This window comes from Struthio camelus, chromosome 2 (genome assembly GCF_040807025.1).
Source record: "Struthio camelus isolate bStrCam1 chromosome 2, bStrCam1.hap1, whole genome shotgun sequence".
Classification (NCBI taxonomy): Eukaryota; Metazoa; Chordata; class Aves; order Struthioniformes; family Struthionidae; genus Struthio; species Struthio camelus.
The window spans coordinates 99,845,944-99,867,762 of NC_090943.1; the positions used below are offsets into that span (position 1 = coordinate 99,845,944).

The 21,819-nt window shown below is 38.4% G+C and overlaps 1 protein-coding gene across 3 annotated transcripts in view; it reads left to right on the top strand.

Annotated features, from left to right (window-relative positions):
• Window positions 1–21,819, top strand: part of CAP2 (cyclase associated actin cytoskeleton regulatory protein 2) — a 69,528-nt gene that overhangs the window by 24,288 nt on the left and 23,421 nt on the right. For all 3 annotated transcript variants that reach the window (XM_068931781.1, XM_068931779.1, XM_068931780.1), the window contains one exon: window positions 9,952–10,029. In XM_068931781.1, the coding sequence (XP_068787882.1) occupies window positions 9,952–10,029 (78 nt within the window). The remainder of the gene's footprint in view (window positions 1–9,951; window positions 10,030–21,819) is intronic.

The following is a 21,819-nucleotide window of genomic DNA, read 5'->3' on the forward strand; positions in this document are numbered from 1 at the left end:
AGACTTTTAGTATTTAGCACCTCTGAAAAGCAAAACATGCTTCAGGTGGGAAGAAACCTTAAAGATGTGTCAACTTCAAGCTTTGACCTTCCTTCCATGTTAGTACATTTTGGTCTGGGATTCTTCCAAAGTAATACAGCAAAAGTCACAAGGAGACAAATCCTGCCACTTTTAGCCTTGAGTTGTTTTAGGGAGTTCTATGGAACTGCTCGCAGAGTGAGACTGGGTAATAACGTCAGAATTTGTCCTGAAGTGTATAAGAGGCAGGATATACGCATAAGCCATTCAGTCTATGGACGCATTTATCTACAATCTCACTCTAAAGATATTGCAATTTCTTAGAAATGGATGGTTCAGTCTTTATATCAGAGAATTTCACATTTTTCAGCCAGAGAAAGTCAAGTCAACTCCTCATTAGGGTGCCTGGTGAACACTGTTAAAGGAATATTTGTGAAGCAATACCTCAACAAGTGCTGTAGCTTTTTTTTTTTTTTTTTTTGAGTTTACAGAGATAAGCATCTGAAGTTCCTATAACTTCTGTTTATTGTATCAGGGACGCACGAATGACATCCTAAAGCCTGTGAATCTCAGCTTTTCTGAAATGTTATCAGCACAGATTGGGCGCTTCATTGGTTTCTGAGGTTTCTGAGGCCATAGCTAGGGAGAGTGGGACTGCTTAGCAGCAGGCCTCAGGGAGAAAACAGCGCTTCAGAGAAATAACCAGGATGCCTGCAGCCAGTGCAGGCAAAAGAACTTTTGTACAGATGAAGAGACCTGCAAATCCCTGAGATCTCTGTGGTTGTGAGGATATGTGCTGGTTTATGGTTTCTGTTCCGTATATGAAATGTAGCTTTGACTTTTCTCAGGGAAATTAGGTCTCTTCACAAATAATTCCTCAACACAGGCAATCAGGCCCTACAAAGAATTCTGCACTCAGGTTTCCATGGAAGAAAAATAACTTGAATTTAAAAATGGTTGTTCTTGATAATAGCCAAAGTTTGAACTTCATCTGTTGAGTGCATAGTTCATAATGGTTTCAAGAAGTAATGCATGCCTTCAGAGATATAGAATATAGCTCCGAGTAATGATAGAAACTAGAAGATTGGGAAGTCTGTGAAGAATTGAAAAACCTGAATGTACAATAGTTTCTGTTCTCTAATGAAATCCTGGAATGGGCTGTTCTTCCTTTCTCGGCTCTCTCTGACAAACCTGCTTGTTTTTTGCAGACTAGTCAGGGTGAAGGGGTATAAGAGCTCTTTCAGGAAGACTGTTTCTGTCTTCTGTAGAAATGTATGCAAGTTGAGGTGCATCTGCCCGTTCACCCCTTTCTATTTGCTCACACATAAACTGATTCCAAACAAATTGCACCTTTGTCATGGTATAACCTTTGACATGTGATTCAGAGGTTAATCTATTAATGTCACTTGTTAAATTAATTCCGCTTGGAAATTTGCATACTCTTCTGCATTGCCATTCTTTTATATTTCATATTTATGTTTCACTTTTGTAGTTCACCTCAGGAGTCCCGGGGATAAACTGGAGGCAGGTCAAAAATACTATTTGCTGTTACTCATTCTCTAAAACTCATAAAATATGCTATGACAGTCTTGAGTTGTTAGAAGCTCACACCAACAACAGTGGCCTTGTACAGAGTTTGGCCATGTATTCTCTCTACTGTAGAGAAGACATTTCTTCTTATGATTTTTTATGTTTGTTTTTACAATATTTTGATGTTTTTATCAGCTGGTTGTTTTTACGATTATCAGTAATTACATATTATGAAGTCAAAACATTACTTTCAGAGCACAAATTCTGCACAGAGGAGAATCAGTTTGGGGAACGTCCAGTCTATAAATAAGAACCAGGGATTAGAAGCTCACGTGTTGTAATATGCCACAGCATCTTTTACTTCTACTGAGATGGAGTTCTTTAAATGTAGACCCGTGACCATATATTGTGCAATGAGATGGCTTTGAAATCTCCAGCATGTGACTGACTCCTTGCAGAAGGCAGTAATCTGCAATGCAAATAGCAGGCTTGAATTCCTGAATAACTTCAAAATCAGTCAGAAAACACAGGTATTGAAAAAAAAAAAAAACCTTTAGTCTGTAAATAGACCACATCTCCAGTAATTTCTAGACTATTTACTTCTGCACACAATTCTGTTTTTCTCTCCTGCCGCTTCTGGAATCTTCAATTAGCAATGCGCTACCTCTGTTGTCAGAGCTTCCCTGTAAAAGTTGAAAGGAATAGAGGTCAAGGGAGTTGCAGATTTTGGCTGTTGTTAAAGATATTTGTGAAGAATTTGAGAGTCTGGAAGATACAAAAGCAGCTTGAGCTTTAGGAAAGCATCAGCTAGTTATGGGCTTTGGTCTGGACTTGCTCTTTCTGTCTGGTGGGGGGAGGTTATTAGAGGTTTTTTGGAAGCATATGATCTCCTGCTGCTTCGCCTGACAGCAATAGGTGGGTGAACTGAAGTATTCACCCACAGCAGAATATTTACATGTTTGAAACAGTGACAGACAAACAAAATAACTGACTGTTTCTGCTACCAAGCTAAATAATGAATTATTTAACAAATTTGATGTTTAAATGATATTCATTAGGTTTTAAAGTTAACGCTCCCTGGAGACGAGTAAGAACGGTTCATGCCTCTCAAAGCCAGTAGAGTTCAGAGTAAATTCTGCAACACGAGTGTATTCTGGAACAAATCTTATGGTGCAAAAGATGCAGAGATCCCTTTCCTCCAGTTCACCTGTATGCTTTGGTTTTGGAGGAATAAAATGGCAGATAGTTATGGGCTTTGGTCTGGACTTGCTCTTTCTCTCCGGTGGCTGGAGGTTATGATGAGGCAGATAGATGAGCAAGGATTTACTGCCAAAATTTTATCCACCTGCCTTGGATCATTAGCATTGAAAAGTCTCTAAGATCAGTATGGTTTGAGCTGCATCAGAGGTAAGAGCTGTAAGAGCTCTGAATGTTTTAAGTCACAGTCAGGATTACTAGAAGATAAAGATAGTGAACCTAGATGCTTACGTCACTCTAAAACAACAAATAAGTAATGTTGGCTAGCAGTGTGCACAGTTACATGACACAGTGGTTAATGCATTGGCAGATACAAACAGCTAGAAAGAGCAACACTGCTGCAACCTTAGATTGGTACTGGACTGGCAGTAGCAACGCTGAGAAATTTTAGCAAAAATTCCCTAATATAGACATAGCCATGGAAGCTGAAAAACACACACACACAAAAAATATAACAGAGGACAGCTGATTGGTGGTAGCCAAATGTGACTGAAAACAGAAAAGCAAATATCTGGGGAAGAGTCTAGCTCTATCAAAATCAATAGCAAATCTCCCATGGACTTCAATATTGACCAGAATTTCAAGCCTTTTTTCTGCATGAAACAGTGGGAGAAAGGTGACAGTTTTTTCTTTTCTTTTCTTTTCCTTTTCCAGTATAAAGTGTACTGTTTGGAGAACTGCCACTGACTCTTCAGCATTTGGACTAGGTTACAAAAAAAAATCTGCATCGGCCAATTAGCTGTATAACATAAATACTGTCTCTACAGCTGGCCTGGATAGTTTCTATGGCATCCCATAATTAATCTGAACTTCATTCTTTTTCCATTTCTTGCTTGTCCCTTCAAGCCACCAGCCACTTCACCACTTCATTTTGAAGAGCCTTCTGAAAACAGTAAAGTAGACAAAGACAAACTATTTCTCTTCCTCTGGCAGTACTGTTCCCTTTAGAGAAAGGGTATTTGCTCATAACAGTGAAGCTCCATCTGTTATTATCATTTGCTATCAGTCCTTGTGTCTTTTGCTACACCCAAAGGATGTAAAATTATTTCTGCAGAAACTATGAAGAGGACTTTGGACCACTGACTCCCAATCCTTTCCCCTCACGTCTTCTTTAATATTTTGTTTCATAATAAAGATGTGAAGAATATTGTAGAAGTCCAAAATGTATATAGATTTGTATTTGCATTTGCAAATGTTCACGGCTTGTATAAGAGTATATACATATATGCAACTGTGTATTATTCTTCAACAATAGAAGTCAGTGGATTCAGATGTTTGCGTTATGCTTCTCAGTGGTATGACTCTGAGGAAGTATGGTATTAAATATAACTACATTTATCAAATTTATTATTATCAGGTCCATAGAGTAATTTTCTTGACAAAATTTCATTAGGAAATCCTTTTTTTCATTTCTCTTACTTTTATTTAGTTTTATTATTTTTTCCTAAGACGGAATTTACTTGTAACTTGAAATCTGAATGCATATGTCCATCTTCCTCTTGTAGTTTGCCAGACTGTTGTCACATAAATAATATTTGTATTTATTAGTGCTTGGATACCAGGGTGATGGGCAACTTAGATTGAATAAAATGTTTAAACAGAGAGAGACAGATCCTACGGTCACAGGTACTCTGCAGAACTGAACTGCCCCAAACCGAACCTGTAGCTGTTTCAGCTTCAGGTTTAGTGTGTCTAAGTCAAGTTTTCAGTCTGAAAAAGTGCAAGTTTGTGAGGAATCTGTGCTCACTCTGTTAAACAGGTCAGAGGCGTTGTCACTGTTAGGCAGCTCTCACAGGGCCTTTTTGAGCAGTGGCTGCTGCAAAAAACCCAAAAGCTAGCATCGTATTGTGAGGGAGAAGATTAAACCTGTTGAAGGTGATTTCTAAATAGGTATGATTCCTCCATTATGTCTGCAGACCTAACTGTAAAGAGGCCTGCCTCTGCTAACTGTTACTGTCGTGGTGATGGAGAGGCCCTTTACTGTAGTCAGTTACAGATTTGGACAGGAAGAGAATTGAGCTGACATTGAATGCATCAGCATTCTGCTCTTCAAAGCATATTAATCACCCAACTACTCTGTCAAACACACCTGAGATAAGGAATTCATACACCTTAATCCAAATTTTACTGATGTGGAAACTGAGGGAGAGAATGGACTGCTACACTGTCTTGGCATTCAAGTCCATAGGCACTGCCATTCTCCTCCAGCTTGTACAGCAAACTGGTAAAAGCAAAGCAGGAAGCACTTTGAGGAACTTACTTCCTTCAAAATACGTACCTTAGCTGAGGAGTCCGCCTGGTGATTGCCATATCCACATATAATACCAAGAATGCCAAAAGGACTGTGCAAAATGTTTAGGTGGCAAATATTCGTTGCTCCGAAATATGCCCATTTCTATCTGCAGATAGATGGGTGGAAGTTGCATTTTTGACACCTGGGCTTCATTACTATCATTCCTAACTAAGAGTTTCAGCTGAGCTTTCTGTGGGAACCTTTTGACTCAGCAGCACAAGTTGTTCAGAAAACATTACCCTCATGGTCCACTTTCATTCGTTACTCTTCACTGAAAATGGGGGGAGGGGTCTAGTGAGAATCAGGTCCCCAGAAAAAAAGAATGCCATTTGCATAGTTACACAGCCTGCCTGCCAAATAGGGGGAGACAGCAGTGCCGTGTCACGTTTCAAAGACTACAAGAAAGAATTGAAATGGTGATAGACTGAACTAATGCATTCTTAATGAGAAGCTCTTCTGTTACTTTGATGGGATACATGGAAAGAAATAAAACACACTTGGAAGTAGTAGAACTCAGAAACCCACTTTCAATGCTATATGAGAGAGAAGGACGTAACTGTGACAGAAGTCTTATCAAGTCTTATAAAATTGTGCTTGTAAAATTCAAAAACTCTGTTAGTACAATCCTTTGATTAAGATTTTAAATTCACAGGTGAGAGACAGGAGTGCTGTGATTCCTACACACTAAAAGCTCTGAAGCTGGATAAATCTTGGGGATAACAGTACAAGTCCACTGACTGCCGAGCATTTCCAACATCCTAAAATGAATTTGTGATTACAAGAAAATACCCAAAGCCTCAACTTTAATGTGCCACAGGAAGAACTCAAGAGTATTACTAATGTCTTTGGTGCCTTCAATAGCAAATTTCTTAAAGAAAGTTCCCAGACATTTTGAGAAAGTGGCCTAGGTCGTACTCTGCAGTGAAGTAGGAGAAGAAAACACACCCCACATCCGACAGTAGTCTGAACATTGGTCAGGTGAGCGAGACACATATATGATGCATACTCAAGGCATGTCAGTACTTTAGGAACATCAGCATACATCATCCAAAAGTCTGTCTCCAGCTATGACCAAATTCCACTGCTTCAGCAGAAGGAGGTGATAATTGAAACAAGAAAACAGATGTTATGTTATGCCTTGAGTGAAGGAAAAGGTCCATGAGTGACCAGTGGGAACCCAAAAGCAGGGATTTAATGCAGGCCAAACAAAATGCTAAACAGACGATCTTTTTTTCAAATCTCCTTGATGCTATCAGCTCAGCAGATATTCAGAAACTCATAAGCTTAATTTTCTGTATCTAGGAGCACTTTGATTTTGTTTTGTGATCTCTTCCATCAGCATATGAGGCTCTATCTTAAAATAGTGTTGGTTCTTTGTAGCAATTTGGAAGATCAATCTAAACCTCACTCTTTGGACAGTGAGGTTCTACTAAACCTCACTAAATTTGAGATAAGGATTATTCATGACCCAGTTTAGAGACCTGTAATCGTGTACTGATATTATCCTTCTCTTTGATATTTACCTTCCATATGGGAAGGAATCATCATATTCCTCAGCCACTGTGTTGCTAAGCAAAACAAGTGAAACTTTAAATTTATCTTTGTAAGACAGATACTGCAATGCTCTAAACATGCAAATAGGCTTTCTCTGCATCAGTTCTGATTTAAGCACATCCTTATTTAACTCAAGTGACTAGTGCTGCAGACAGAATTCGAGAGGTCTTACAATGTCTTGTCAAATGATACTACCTCAAATGGTACTAACACTTCTGTAGCTCTACTAGAAATATTTTGCCACATCCATTCTAGAACTGCATAAGGTCTTCTCACAAAGCCACCTCAGTGGCTTTTCTGCTCAAGTGTCCCAGTCTCCCTCCAGCCTTTCCAACCGATCAGCTCCTTGGGTAACAGCCACAAGTCTTTGCATTGTTTTACATAGGGGGCTGCTAAATTTTATTGTAGACATATTACTTGTGCCAACAAAGTTTTCTTCTTCTCCTCAAGTGATGAGTCAGTCATTCTTAACAATATAAATACCTTCTAACTTTGTGCTGCCCACAAATTTCATGAGGGCATATCTAACTCTTACTTTTAAAACTCTAATAAAGATATTGATTGTTTCCTAAGACTAATCCCCGAGCAACACAACTAGCAACTTCTCTCCTCCCAAATAGTGCCTTCCATAACACATCCTGCTGTCTTTCTTTTTCCAGCTTCTTATCCAATGTAGAGTTTTTATATTAATTTGTATCATTTCCACCTGAAGTAAGAATCTCCCATGAGGACCTGCAATAAGCATGTTATATAACAGCTACATATATTAGATCCTATGCATTATCCTTGTCTAAGAAACTAAAAACTCAAAACAATCCCCAAAAGTAACAGATTTTTTCACAGATAAAAATACATTGTAATTTCACCCATTTTTAGTTTGGCATCTGTGTTTTTAATCATTCGTTTAGCATCTGTTCTAAACATGCATATTGTTGAAGTCAAACTAACAGGGATGAAATCACTTGAGTAACTTCTTTTCCCCTTTTTTGGACATATTTGTCCAGTATGTCACTGCATGCTTATGTCCTCAGGTACTATCCCCAAATTATACTTATTATAAATCTTTTCTACTTGTACTTCCGTCTACCACTATTTTCAGTACTCTAAGATGAAGATGATATGGACCCCAGAATTTTGCCACGCTAAGCTATATATATTTGACTTCCCTCTTGAATGATGTAATTCCCATTGACGTATTATCATTTTCCTTAGTTACTCCATCATTATCCTCACGTACATCCACTTCCTTGAAAATGGAGGCAAAGTATTTATTCAATAACAGGTAAGTTCTACATCAAGAATAGTGAAGGCATGCCCAACTTAACCTTGAGGTCACTGCAATAGCCTCACTTCTTTAACGATGGCTTTATTTTACTTTTCTGTGTAAGGTACAGATCAGCAAAGCTTTTCTCCATTATTCCTTTGTTTCTACATTTTATAGATAAATACCTGAAAAACAATTCTCCTTGACAATCTTTGATAATCAAAGCCTTTTCCCACCCTTTGTAGGTTCTGTGCTTATTCTTAGTATATTGCTTTAGTTATTTATTCATCCAGACATACCAGCTCTTTCCTACGATTTCTCCATTCTGCAAAACATGCATAGAGTATTTCAATTCTTAATGTAAATCCATCCTTCTGCTGCATTCAAATCTTTAAGTTCCTCAGTCTAGTCACCTTCACTCACCGATTTTCCTGTTTTCTAAAAGCTTGCCTTTCTAAAATACCAAGCCTTAACTATAAACCTATTTTTGTCCATCTTGTAATTCAAGGATAATTGAATCAGTTCATGATCACTTCCTCCTAGAATATTATTTTTTGGTCAGCTCTTTTGCAAGATCCTCCTCACCCACAAAAACTAAGCCTAAAATAGCACTACACTTTGTTGATTTATAAATTTCTGTCTCAAAAAGTCAGTCTTCTGAAATGTCCAAGAATATCTGAACCTTGCCATTATTGATGGTATTTATGTCTATGTCTGGAAAATTTAAGTCTCCTATACTCATATAATTTCCCTTATTATTTATTTCTTCATCCATTTATAGAGATGATTACCCTCTTCCAAATCTCAGCCTGTCAGGCCATAACACCCCCTTTTCCCCTATTACTGTCCAAGTTAGGCCTCTTTTACCATCCTTCCTTGTAGTGATTTTCTTCCTAACAGATTATGTTTTATTCATGCCATCATGTTTTAAGATGAATAAACACAATCTGGCTGTTTTACTTCGCTATAACTTTGAATTTCCTGACTTTTATGTATTTTAAGTTGCATCCACATAGGCCTGTATATAAAATTTCCTTATTTTCTTTTTAGATTGAAGAAACCCCAAGGAAAAACAGCATGAGCTTCCCCACCCTTTCACAAAACGACTGTAAATGTACCCATTCATATCAGATTAACTTAACAGCATTTCATTCGGTTTGGTTTTTATTTAGCAATATATACTATTTATGAATAGTTCTTTTCTATACCAATAATGCTTTTTCCTAGTTACTAGGTATCCACTTGGATGAAGTATGGGTGATATACTGATTATAGATGATATATAGGTATAGGTGACTAATCAATGTACATCATTCATAAGGTATAGAAGATGTACAGTGTTCAAAAAAAAAAAAAAAAAACCAGAAAGAAAAGACCGGGAACTTGAATGCTAGGGAACAGTAGGGAGCGTAGAGATTTAACTCCAGTCTACGTTGTTAGTACGTAAACTTGCTGTCAGATGCAGAGTTAACTCAAATTCTAAAGTTCTGTGAGGGGAGATTGTCCAAAAATCTTCAGCTGCCATCTGTCACAGCTGATGATCTTTAGGTCTGCACACAGGAGGACTGAATTACAGCATAGTCCCTCAGCAAATATGCCAAGCTCAGCTCATTCCTAAACATCATTAGAGCCTAAGGTACAGTTCAGCAGAAAGTTTGCAAGTCACAGGTCTCAGCAGATAACAAGCTGTCTCGATAACAAGCTGTTATCATGCACTCAGAATGTAAATACAGCCATTAAAATGCCTAGACGTGAAGGGTTAAAATTAAGTCCTCCTCTGAGTAATCATCTAAATGAGATCTGAAATCAACTCATTTGATTTCCTATCTGAGGAAGATAGGAAATCTGCCTTTAGATTTTCAAAATATTATAGCTAAACCAGTACTGTAATATATTTTTGTCATTCAGTGTTGCTGTGATTTAGATGAAAAGCAGCAAGAAAGATTTCAGCTGTCACACTTGACTTTGAGCTGTCAGAAAGAGGTATTGGGGGTTACAGGCTAAGGTTTAATTTATATTCCTCCTTTTCTTACAGGCAGAGATGGTTCGTGCTGCTTTCCAAGCACAAAGATCTTTCCTGGTGTTAGCATCTCAGTGTCAAGAGCCTCAAGAGGTAAGAAAATCGACACAGAGTTTCAAAAGGACTGTATTAAAAAGCCTGTGTTCATGTATGTTTAAACACCAATCCTTGCATTTTCTTTTATTTGTTCCTTTATTTATACAGAGAACTTAGAGGTTTGCTTTTACTGCTCTAAGTGTGGTACTGGAATAATTGTAAAGCCATGGTTCAGAGATAAAAAGAACCTGCTCCATATCAAAACATGTAAGATCCTTGAAGAAGCCAAAGGAACTCTCCCACTTTAGGCCTAGCAATGGGATCAATGGGTCTCGGCAATCTGGAAAAGCCATGAAATAGAATGGCTTTTTACTAACCCCAGAGGGGCTAGTCTCCAGACTTTTAAGTCAGGAGATATGCTATCGAAAGAACAATTGATTTTTGTCCCCTAGATTGAATGTTCTTCAAGCTGAGACCCAGGTTAGGCCAGTTTTGGAAGGGAGGCACATCATTTGTCAAGAAAAGGGAAAAAAAAACATTTTATATCAAGTTTGTTTATTTACTTATTTTAGTGGTAACTATTTAAGTCTCCCCCTCACAACTAGAAAGCCCAGGGCAGCCATAGAGTTTTTATGAAATCTCATTTGTAGTTCCTGTAGGGCACAAGGTTTTGGCTGGTATGACTGTATCGTTCCTGGGAAAAAGAATCATCCAGCCTTTCAATTGGCCTGCCCTTGAACCTTCCTTCCTGGAGCACGCAGAGAATGAAGACTTCCTTGCACAGTCCCTGTATAGCTTTCAACTCTGACTTGTTCTGCTAGCTCTCTGCCAAGTAGTTCACTAAACTCCATATTCCCAAACCGCTAGGGGAACCAGATTTCCCTACCACTAGGATGAATTATTGAAACTTTGCTGTCACCACTGATCTTAGAGACACAAATTAAAAGTTTTTCTAATCAGAACTTTTTAATGGCAAGCGTACTCAGGAAAAGAAAAAGCACAGATACTCCAAGCAAGACTCTTGTAGAGTACAGAGAAGAAGGGATCCGTTGTTTTTCCAGCTGTGCCTGCTCTCAGAGAGTAAAAGTGGGTCATGACTCACAGAGAACAGGCAAAGTTCCTGTTGGTACAGGCCTCAAGCAGTCATTTATATTGGCTGTGAATACAGTTGCACCCAGTGGCCTACAAAACTCTTCATGCTCATAGGTAAAATATTCCTCCCCAATAAACAGTTTCCAGTGGTCCATCATGTCATGCAGTGTTCTGAATTGTTGGTGTAGTCTCAGCTCTGGTAAAAGTAAAAACTATGGTTCACTTGGCCTCTTGCAATTGTGTGATATCAGCATGAATTTCTCTGCTTTTCAAGTGAGAATTGAAATGGCTTCTCCCAAATTTTGTCCTTACAGCTTTCTGACCTCAAGTCAAGACTGGGCAAACCATAAAGTTGGCCTAAAACAAAATGCTTTGGGTATTTGTTATGTATCTGTTCAGAGCCAGTTAAAAAAATGGAGTCATGCTTTGAAGAATTTTTCAATTGTAAGGATTAGAAACTTTCATTGAAAAAAAAGACAAACAAAACAAGCAAACAAAAAGAAGAGAAGTAAACAGATTCTCAAGAAATCCAGCTGGGCAGCAACACAAGCATTAAGAAAAGCAACAAATGTTACAAGCCTCGCCATAAAAGCACCAGATTTGGCCATGTATATCTGTATGTCTTTCCTGCATGTTATCAGGCTTGCACAGATTTTTGCAACTTGTTCAAGACATGAAAGTATACTTCCATCATTTAACTGTCTTTTAGCACAGAGGAAATGCCACATGATAGGTGTGTAAATATCATTCTGAAGTTAAAATGTCAGGAATATTAAGATTAAGTAAGATTCCTCTCTCAGTGAGACCAAGCCCAGTCCAATTGCTTATGATTTTTTTAATGTAAAGAGTGTTAGGTACATATTTTTGATAGGTATCCAAAACCCCATATTGTTGTTAATTCTTCTTCTCCTTTTTGCATAGAGTTTTTTGCATAGATAATTCATTCAGCTGTGCTACAGACAGACCTGAAAACAGTTGAAAGCTGCACATGCTGTGCACCTTGGGCAGTATTTCTGTTGCAGAGTGAGAGAGTTCCAAGCACCAGGCTTTTTAGATCTCTGTGTCAACGCGGGGAAAAAATCCTATTAGTAAAGCCATATTAGTTAACGGTTTTGAAAAAAGCTGGTTAGCACAACATAACCTAGGAGAGGGAAGGAAGCAGGGGTCCTTCCGCTCCAGAACTGTATCGATGTGATGTCATCTGGGCTCTGGTTGTAGTTATAGCCTAGAGCCACAGAGTCAATGTGGAATCCAAACAGGAAAGCTAATCATTAGTGTATCAGAATGCACAGAGTAGAGAAAAGCAAATGAAGATGACAGCATATCTATAAATGCAAGAGAAAAGACAGTAATTCTGTCATTCAGCTGTCTAGACTGTTTGCTTTATAATGTAAAGCTGTGAATGAGCCAGTGAGTTGCGATTATGGCATAGCAGCTTTGCAGACATTCAGAGACAGCGGTGTGGAGACTGAGGGGATTTACTGAGTTTCCTGGCATGTTGGGATGTCATACACGGTGCCTTTAAAAAAAAATGAGGGAGGGGAAAATACCGTGGAAAAATAAATTAGCTCAGCTCTTGCAGCTTAAAAACTAATGAGCAAGGAATTCAAAGGAAAATAAAGCTCCTGTATTTATAACAATCAACAGATTTTTTTGTGGTCAGCAAAGAGAAATAAGAGAAATATATACAAAAAGCAATATTGTTTCCTTCTAATTTTAAAAAATGTTGAATGTCTGTGTATTCACTCACCTCGTTAAGTCCTACTATGAAGCACTAGCAAACCCTTTTCAAACAGTTAAGTTTAAGATGCTTTTGCTCAGTTTTGCTTTCTGTGAATAGCGTTGATATTTTTTCATTTTGGAATCTTTTGTGCGCAGCCTTTCTTATCTGTACATGTGAAAATAGTAGGAGAAGAGAAGGTAATTCCAGCTGGCATACCAATCTAGCATCAACGGCAATAAATTACTTTAGCAGAGAGCATGTTCTGTTACTTTTTATGGTCATGTTCTATATTTGTATGTGCAGTGGAAGAGATCACATGACAAAACCATGGTTTGCTGTTACTGTTTGTGTGTGTCCTGGCTGATGGCTGCTGGATACAGACCCATTCTGCAAGACAGTTCATCCACTTACTAGAATTTTTTTTCTGACGCCAAACTTTAAATGCTAAAACTAAAAATTGTCTATTATAAATTGTTTATTATGTAGGAGATAGTAAAGGAGATAGGTGGAAGGGGAAAAAGAAATGAGAGTGTTGCTATATTCTGTGAGAAGCTGTTGAAAAAAGTATTTTGAGAAGTTATACGTAGCTTGAACAATTCATAAGACGTATTTTAATATAAACCTTCACAAAACATTATGAAATACTTTCGATCCGAATGTCCTATTCCACATAGTCTAAGCCAAATATTAGTCTGAATAAAACATTTTTATTTTGTGGTCTAATATTTTTAGAAGTTATTAGTCTTCATGAGTAACTTTATCTGTTTAACAGTTTCTTAAATGTGTGATCTTGAATACTGACATAGGAGATCAGTGCTCAAAGTCGCTGCATTAAATCCTTTGTGAATGATGATTTATATACCGTCTTCTCTTCATGAGCTCTTTAATTTCACTTTAAGAGTTCAAATGTTTTTTAAGAGTTGCTTTGAGGGGATGAATGAGCCATTGTTCCCAGCCTGGGAGCTAGTTAAGGAGAGAAGTTTTCCTATAAACATATGTGGGATAAGGTTCAGATCTGTGTCAAGCTCCTAGTAACAGATAGTGCTAGAATAAGTAAGGTGCTGCTGTGTTTAACAGGAGCTACTCGCACCAGTTTTATTCCTCAGACTTGTTATGTGAAGCAGGGTGAGGTTTTGTTAATGAAGTCATGGCGCATATGCTGGCGTTGTCTGTTCACTTGAAATTGTATTTCAGCATATTCCTACAAACAAAAAGACAAATGTTCCTAGGCAAACCTATGAATGGAAGGAACTCTTGGTAAGAAGTATTGCATACAGATTTAAATGACAGATGCAGTTCAGACTATAAATGACTATATAATTTCTTATAAAAAACAAAGAAAAACTGCTGAGTTCATATGACTGCCAGAGCTCATGGATTTAATTATTAACACTGTGCAGACAAACATTCCAATTAAATACCTACCTTAAAAACCCGGATACTATATTCGGTTGGAAGGAGAGGGGTGGAAGAAAGGGAGCAGTAAGGGAGGCTTTGCTTTTCCTTTTTTTCCTAGAAAAAGGACAAAACTCTGAAACCCAGGAAACTGTATTTGCAGTTATGTTGAGAGTTATCAGAACAAATCTTGAGGTTTTTAATTCCTTTATAGTCAAGTAAAAACTCTGTTGTAGCACTAGAATAGTTGTGGCAATCCTTTGAATAGAGGACTCATTCTCAGAATTTGTATGTAGAAATTAAAAATGGAGATTTACAGTTCCCTACTCTCTGTCAGTGTCAGGATTGCTCCCTTTTTTCTCTCTTCTATTTCTAAATTATTTCAATAACAGGGCTCCTGGGATTTCTTATTCTGCATCCTACTAGGATTTGTTTTCGCATTATCTTGAATTTTTTTTCACCTCTGTCATTCCATTTCCTACCACTTTTCCTTATACTTACTAGGATCGCCTCTTGTGTTTTCCAAAAACACAAAGGCCAGGATTTCCTCACCTTTTAAATTCATTACTTAGTTAAGCAAAAGAGTTTGAGCCAAGTTTTGCTGCCGTTCTACTCTGCTGACTGCTGCAAGCCTGCACCTTTATATCTAGAAATAGCTTAAGCAAGAATTTGGTCCAATCCTTTTAAGGTCCTCAGGTCCCGAACTTCTAAAAGGTGCCAAGACTGATATGGACAGTCCTTGCGAGTCCTGAGCCCCAAAGGGAACCCCTTCCCCCCTCCTGTTCTCTGAAATCTTGCCAAACTGTTGACATGTTTCTGTTATCTGCAGGCCTACAACTGCCTGTGACATGTGGTCACAACCGCAGTGACCGATCTCCTGACAGTTTTTTCAGTTGCTAGTCTGCCACCTTACTGTGTTCACCGTCTCATTTTTGGATATTGTTTTCAACTTTCACTCAATTTCAAGTTCACTTTAATCTTTGATTACTTCATTGAAATATATTGCCACTTTCCAGATAGCCTCCTGCTACATGTTGTTTCATAATGCTGTCTCGGAGGCAGGCGCTAGATTGCATTTAACCAGCCTCAAGCTCATGGTATTTTCTGATCATGTACTTAACTTCTCCAGGTATTCTTGTACCACTTCTCTTTCCTCACTTATGTTTGCCAAAAGTCTCAAGTTAATAGCCCCTGCAATGAAAAGTTTGATGTGTTTGAGATTCATTTCTGTCCCGGGGCAGTGCACTCAGCCTTAAGAAGGCCCACAGACACCTTGGGCTCTAGGGGAGACAGAAGGGCCGTGATCAGTGTGACACCTGCCAGGCTGTGCAGAAGAGAAAGAGAGCCAGAGGTGCACATTATCACACAGCCCTAGGCTGGCTCACATCAACACCACCAGCCACAGCGTCTCCTGCACTTGATGCTCTGTGCAGGAGCCAAGCACCAGTAAGCAAAGGCTCCTTGCGCCATTTGAATTCAGTACATCCATACTTGGACTATGAACAGTACTGCACTCTGAGGAAGACATTATCCAAGATGATATGCTGCGTGTTGTCTAGCTCCTTATCTAACATACCTGCTAAGCAATCCTGGGGATCCTATAGGCTCTTCTCGGTATTCTGGTGTGCCCTACAATAATGTCCTAAAATCATTAGGGTAGTTTTCAATCTCTGTAGCAATTTTCATATTCAAATTCTTTGTGCCACATGAGATCCCTTTCCTGTTAAGTATCATGTTCTTCATTTTTGCTGAACTCAAATCTGAAACTGTTCATTCCTTTCTCTGTAGTACCTAGTTGCTCCCCAGGATTTTTGGACTGTGTATAAATCTATACAAGGGAAAGCATTGGGGTTATAGCTGACTGAAAAGCTAGGCTTATGGTTCACAGGGTTTTTTAATTTTTTCTAAATTCCCCATATGGACCTAACTGGCCTTCGCAAAAACACATCTGGTCTGAGATGTTGTGAACAACACAACTGTGGCTCAACAGGACAGTGTTTTCTGACAGACCTTTGCCATTTGGAATGCCTTGGGGCCCACTGACATGAACTATGATCACAGCAACAAAACTTGAGGAGTAAATCAAAAGCTTGAAAACCGCTCATTTGTGTGATTCCTCGTGTTGGTTAGGTGTAGGATGGTGCCTGTGGGCCTACAAAGGAGGTCCCCTCATTGCTGAGTATGTGCACTTTCTAGCATGATGTCCATGGAGAGGAAAGGCAATATATGGAGCATTCAAGTCCATTTAAAAACAGTCAAGAGTTCTAGCCAAAAAAGCTAGGTGTGATTCTGCATTGCTATAAACTGATGTATGCAGTTTGTATCTGGCCCTGGATTTCTGCACTGGTTAGAAAATATTTATCTTACATATTCTTCTCCATTTGCTCCTATACAGTTAGCATTTCAAAATAAACCCCCAAATGACTAAGCTAATAATTTATCATGGGGGGGGGGAGGGTTGTTGTTCTTTTTTTTTTTCCTTCAAAGTGCAAAATTGCTACAACTAATATTGTCTGTTAGATCAAGAATGTATGTGCTATATAAGATAAATAAATGTTAAATACCAATTAAGTCACTTTGGAAGCATATAGATGTATCTAAGTTTCTGCCTGTCTAGCTATCAAAGCTAAGCAGCCATTTCTGCAGATTTGTTTCCCTGTGCCATAGTCCTGCTGCTGCACAGCAGTGAGTCAAAATGGCAAAAACTGTGCTATTGCCAGATAGAGCAAACACTTGTTACACCACGATGTTGAAGATTTACAGTTTAAAAAAACAGACCAGAATAAATTAATGTCTCTCTGCAGTAAGTTTACAGGAGACCTTTGGATCCTGAACATACCAGAATAGTAGAGGGGAAAAATGAATATAATGGTCCTGAAGACCTCAGAAGATAGATTTCTCTAGTGACAATCAGTAGCCATTTGTGGAGAAAGCATTAAGGTTTAGTAGGTTAAACTGCAGTTCTAACTATATGTACTTTCCATCCAAAACAGCTTACTTTCTGCTGTGCAAGGTTATAGGATGATACTGTAGACCCACAGGCTGAAGTAGCTGATAGAGAGGAGTTGCAAATTCCATCCCCTTCAGAGTGAAACTGTGGTACTAAATGTGAAACACGTTCTGCAAAGAGAGATGGAGACGAGCAATGCAAAATTGCAGTTTGGCAGCTGCCAGTGAAAACTGGTAATATTTAACTTTGGGGAAAAAAAAGGAAAAAATTGTGACCATTTAAGGAATCCAGATTTTTACCATAAGCAGCATGATTTGGAGGCTCAAGGTTACTGACTGGCTTAGATTCACCTCTGAGAAATTATATTTTCCATATATTTTATATAAAAATGGTTATTCCTCAGCCTAATCTGAACACTGATTCCATTCAGACTGTTGATACACTAGAATAGTCCATCACAGCACAAACAATCTTAAGATTCCCTAAATAGCAAAGCAGCAAAATAAAAAAGGCTTTTCATACACTGCATATATACAGAAAATTGACTAAGTCCAATTTTAGAAAGAATTCTTTATAGATTGCCTTTTATAAAATACAAATATTTGGAAATATGGGAAAGTACTGTTAATGCATCTAAAATGATTTTAATTCTAAAATCATTGCCGTAGCAGAAATTCACTGGTGATCACAAATGTTGCTGGTATTCTTATAGTCACAGGATGGGCTTCCTCTCATAAGCTTTAACTGTCGAGGAAGGCATCTTGCCTAAGCTATCTTTCTGGGCTCTCTTCACAGTAAATGGCAGCACCTCCAGAGTGTAGTCTTCCCAATCTAACGTCTATTAACAGATGGAAAAAAATTCCTCAGGGACATCTCTTTCTCCATTTACAGCAGAGGGAAGCGAGTCTCAGCTGACAGCTGACAGCAGATGCTCACCTTTTAAATTGTTAGAAGTGGGTGCGGTGGATGCCATCCATGGCAGCTTTCATCCCTTGAAAGTATGGCGCTGGACTGTACTAGGCTATTTGCAGAGATAATGGCTGCATCTGCATCAGTGTTTAGCTCACATGGGGAGTAGGTTTTTCATCCAGATCAGCCCCACTTACTGTGCTGTGATTCACACTGCATAGCAATACAAAATGGATATCTTCCTGAGGAAGTTAAACTGGAAGATAAACTCCCAGCCTACACCTCATCCACAATTTACAGCTAGTCCAAAATAAGCCCCCACAAATGTGTATTGTGTGAATGTTAAGTCCTCAGCACCAACTGTTTCACTTTACAGAACCACTCCTATTAGGCAGCACTACTTGCTAACATACAGGAAGAAAGACAGCTGATACAAATCAACTCCATGTTTCCAACTTACCTGCGTATAGTGTTAAGTATGATGGAGATTTTGAACTGACACAGGAAAAAAACCAGAACTGTAGACTGAGGACAGCATGGAATTAAGACTGTAGTCTTAATGCTACTGACTGTAGCTGTTCTGACTGCCGCTGAGTAAAATTAAAGGGTTGCTGATCCCAAATGCTCTCAGCTTTCCCTTACTGCTCATGTGCCAAAGGTTGCCACCCCCTCATTTAGCATAGCTTAGAAGTGTATTTGTTCCCTCGCCATGTTTTCTTTCCTAATAGTCCAGGCTGGTTTAAACACTTGAATAGCGAAGCCTGAACTGTGTTGCCATCCATCAGCATAATAATTCTTCAGTAAACAATCTCACTCCCCCAAACAACGCAAGATTAGCTTCAAAATACAGAAGATCTCTAAAAAGTGTATTTGTTGTTTATGTGCTGTGTTTTGAGCCTTTATGATTCATACTTGCACATTTCTGCCCAACGCTGGGCCTTAAAAAAATACCAGTTTTCTCAAAGGAACGCTAAGATTTTCAACTAATCGCTTGCTTAAGCAGCCAAAGTTTAAGAAAGCCAGTCAGTTTAATGTGAGTTAAGATGCAAATCTCAGAAGTTTGGCAATGCACTTGAATTGCATCCACACGCCCCACTCGCGTTGAACCTGTCATCTGGGGGACTTCCCATGTGAGCGTTAGGAAAAGTTTGAAGGAGAAGAAAGCCTGTTCAGTGAGGTCTGTTGGTATGCCAGGCCATTTTATCACACTGGGCATAGACTGTTAAATCTTGGTAGCCAAAGCCCAAGGCAGATCTTGTTGCGTATTGTAACTTCTTTTAGAGTGTTTTGGATAATCAGTTCAGTAGTTTTACTACCCTTGGCTTTCTAATAAGAATAATAAGGCATGGATCAGAGCTGGCTGGTTGTTTAGGCAATTAAACAATTATTAAAAAAAAGACAAAGGCATACTGAGAATTACTTACGATATTTTTTGTTTGTACCACTGTTGCATTTTTAAACTTCTCAGCAAAACTGATATTATAATAGGAACAGTGTTTATACAGAGTCTTAAATTTCTGTTAAACAACTGTACCGTATCTTAAATGACAAGAAATTTCATCTAGCACATGCCAGAGGCATGCTGAAGATTTTTCCAACAGCTCTGATTCATATTCTTGAATTCATTTTTTCTTAGAGATATAGTATAGACAATCATTTTATTAACAACCAGCTGTTTTAATATTCATTGCAATAAAGACATTATTCTTCTAGAACCCTCAGCACAAGCGGTTCTATATTGTAGAGCCAAACAAGAGTGATTACTGCCAGAATTAATGAGCCTTTCCATACCCATATGCCATATACACTGTAATTCATCTGCAGTGTAATCACTAACTGAAAATGTAGAACTGACTGCAGGGGACAGGACTCAATCAAGTGATTCCTTGCAGCTCTGTATTCCTATGTGTCCAACCCTTACACAGAAGCTTGGAGCACAAGCTTGGAGCCCCTTCTTTATGACTTTTTATCTGTAGATATCAAAGTGTTCTACAAAGAAAAACAATTATATTTGCATAATTTCATATATAGGAAGTTGGAACACAGAAAGGTGAAACAGCTTTCTACGTGTCTGGTGATAAATGGGAGAAGAGCTGCAAACAGAACCCACATTTATGGACTCTGCCCTATCCACAGAAACATGCTGCCTCCCAGTGCTGTCTAGATATACCAGGCATCTGCAGAGCTGTATTTTTAGCCCTGATATTCTCTTGGGCTGGAACTGGGCCATGAAGATTCACAGTAAGCTAAAGACTGTAAATATCCCTTAGACTTTATAGGAGAAAACTGGCATGATATCAAAGCAGAACAAGCACTTTCTTTAATTTCAGCTTTGTTAACCACTGTCATACTTGAAAGATTTCCCTGCAAAATAAGGAAGAACCAACCAGCTGCAGCATGTTGTAAACAAGCAAAAATTAGAAAGAAGAATTCCTGTAGACTCTATCATTCATGATAACAAAATCATTTTTTAAGAAGTACAAATCACGGAGGTTTCAGGGGTTTTTTTCAGACTTAATGACGTATGGTGGTCATTAAGCCATAAACAAAGAATCTTTTCATCTCCACTAATACTGTAAACGTTCATGTTCTCCCAAGCCACTTCTCTGTAGGAAAAGGCCAAATATCCCCGTGTATTTCAGATGCACTGCTCTTCCTCAAAATGACATTACCACTAAAATATTAAGGCTCCGTAGTTGGTTCAGAATTCCTTTAAAAATTTAGAGCCTCTTTTTGTCCTGTTTTTGGGGGTGTCTTTTGACCTCTGTTGATCCATAGCAAACTCAATACATTTATTTTAAGATTACATACAATTCTATAAAGCAGAGGTCTCATAGAAAAGTGGAAAAAAATATCTTAAAGATCACAGACAGCAAGTAGTGTATACGTACATCATCTTGTGTGTGTCATGAAAGCACTAGTCCTCAAGAATACAAGGATAAGTTTTCTCTAGCAAGTAGTTAATTCTGTTGAACAAATACTCCTGAGGAAAGATAAAGCTAAAAAAAAGCTTTTTCCTGCTACACTGTCAGGAAAATACTTGAATGCGCTGAGTGATTTCTGAGAAAAGAGCCAGGGAAAATCAGAATGGTGCACTCTCGTTAGTGAGACATGGTATGGGTTCTGTGAACATACTTTCAAAATAAAGGATTGGACTTTTTTATAGAAACATTTCATATGGTTGCAAGGTACAGCAGTTCTTTTGCTTGTAAACTAGTGACTGCTTCGCCCTGAATAGCAACACATGCTAGTTCTGAGTGGAAGAATTTTTCCCAGCAAGTTAGTGCTCTAATTTAGTTTTTCTGAGACACTGGGCCAGCGTGATTAGCATTCATTTTGCACAGGAGAAGAGCTTGGATAGCTTCTACATTCATTCTGCTTTTCTCTTCATTCCATACAGTATTCCTTCTAGTCAACAGTCATTCCCCTGGATACCATTCATTTCTGATTAACACAGGGGAATTTCTCCAAAACATGGCTTGCAGGCAATATGTTTCCCATTAAATGCTCCCACATTGCTTGCAGCCAAAGGAAATTAAAACATTAAAAGTTACCAATAAAGAAAGCTAAAATTGATGTTCCCTTCAGTGTATTACTTTCTCAGTCTTGTTGCCAGCTGATAAGAGGCTACTGACCTAATAAGTAGTTTGTATTTCTACAGAAAGAACAACTTGAGTAATAACATGAGAAACTCAAGCCAGTGTAAAGACTCTCAAGAAGTTGCAGAGATGTCACAAGAAAAACAGAAACAATCTGCTAACTCTGGCATATGGGGTCT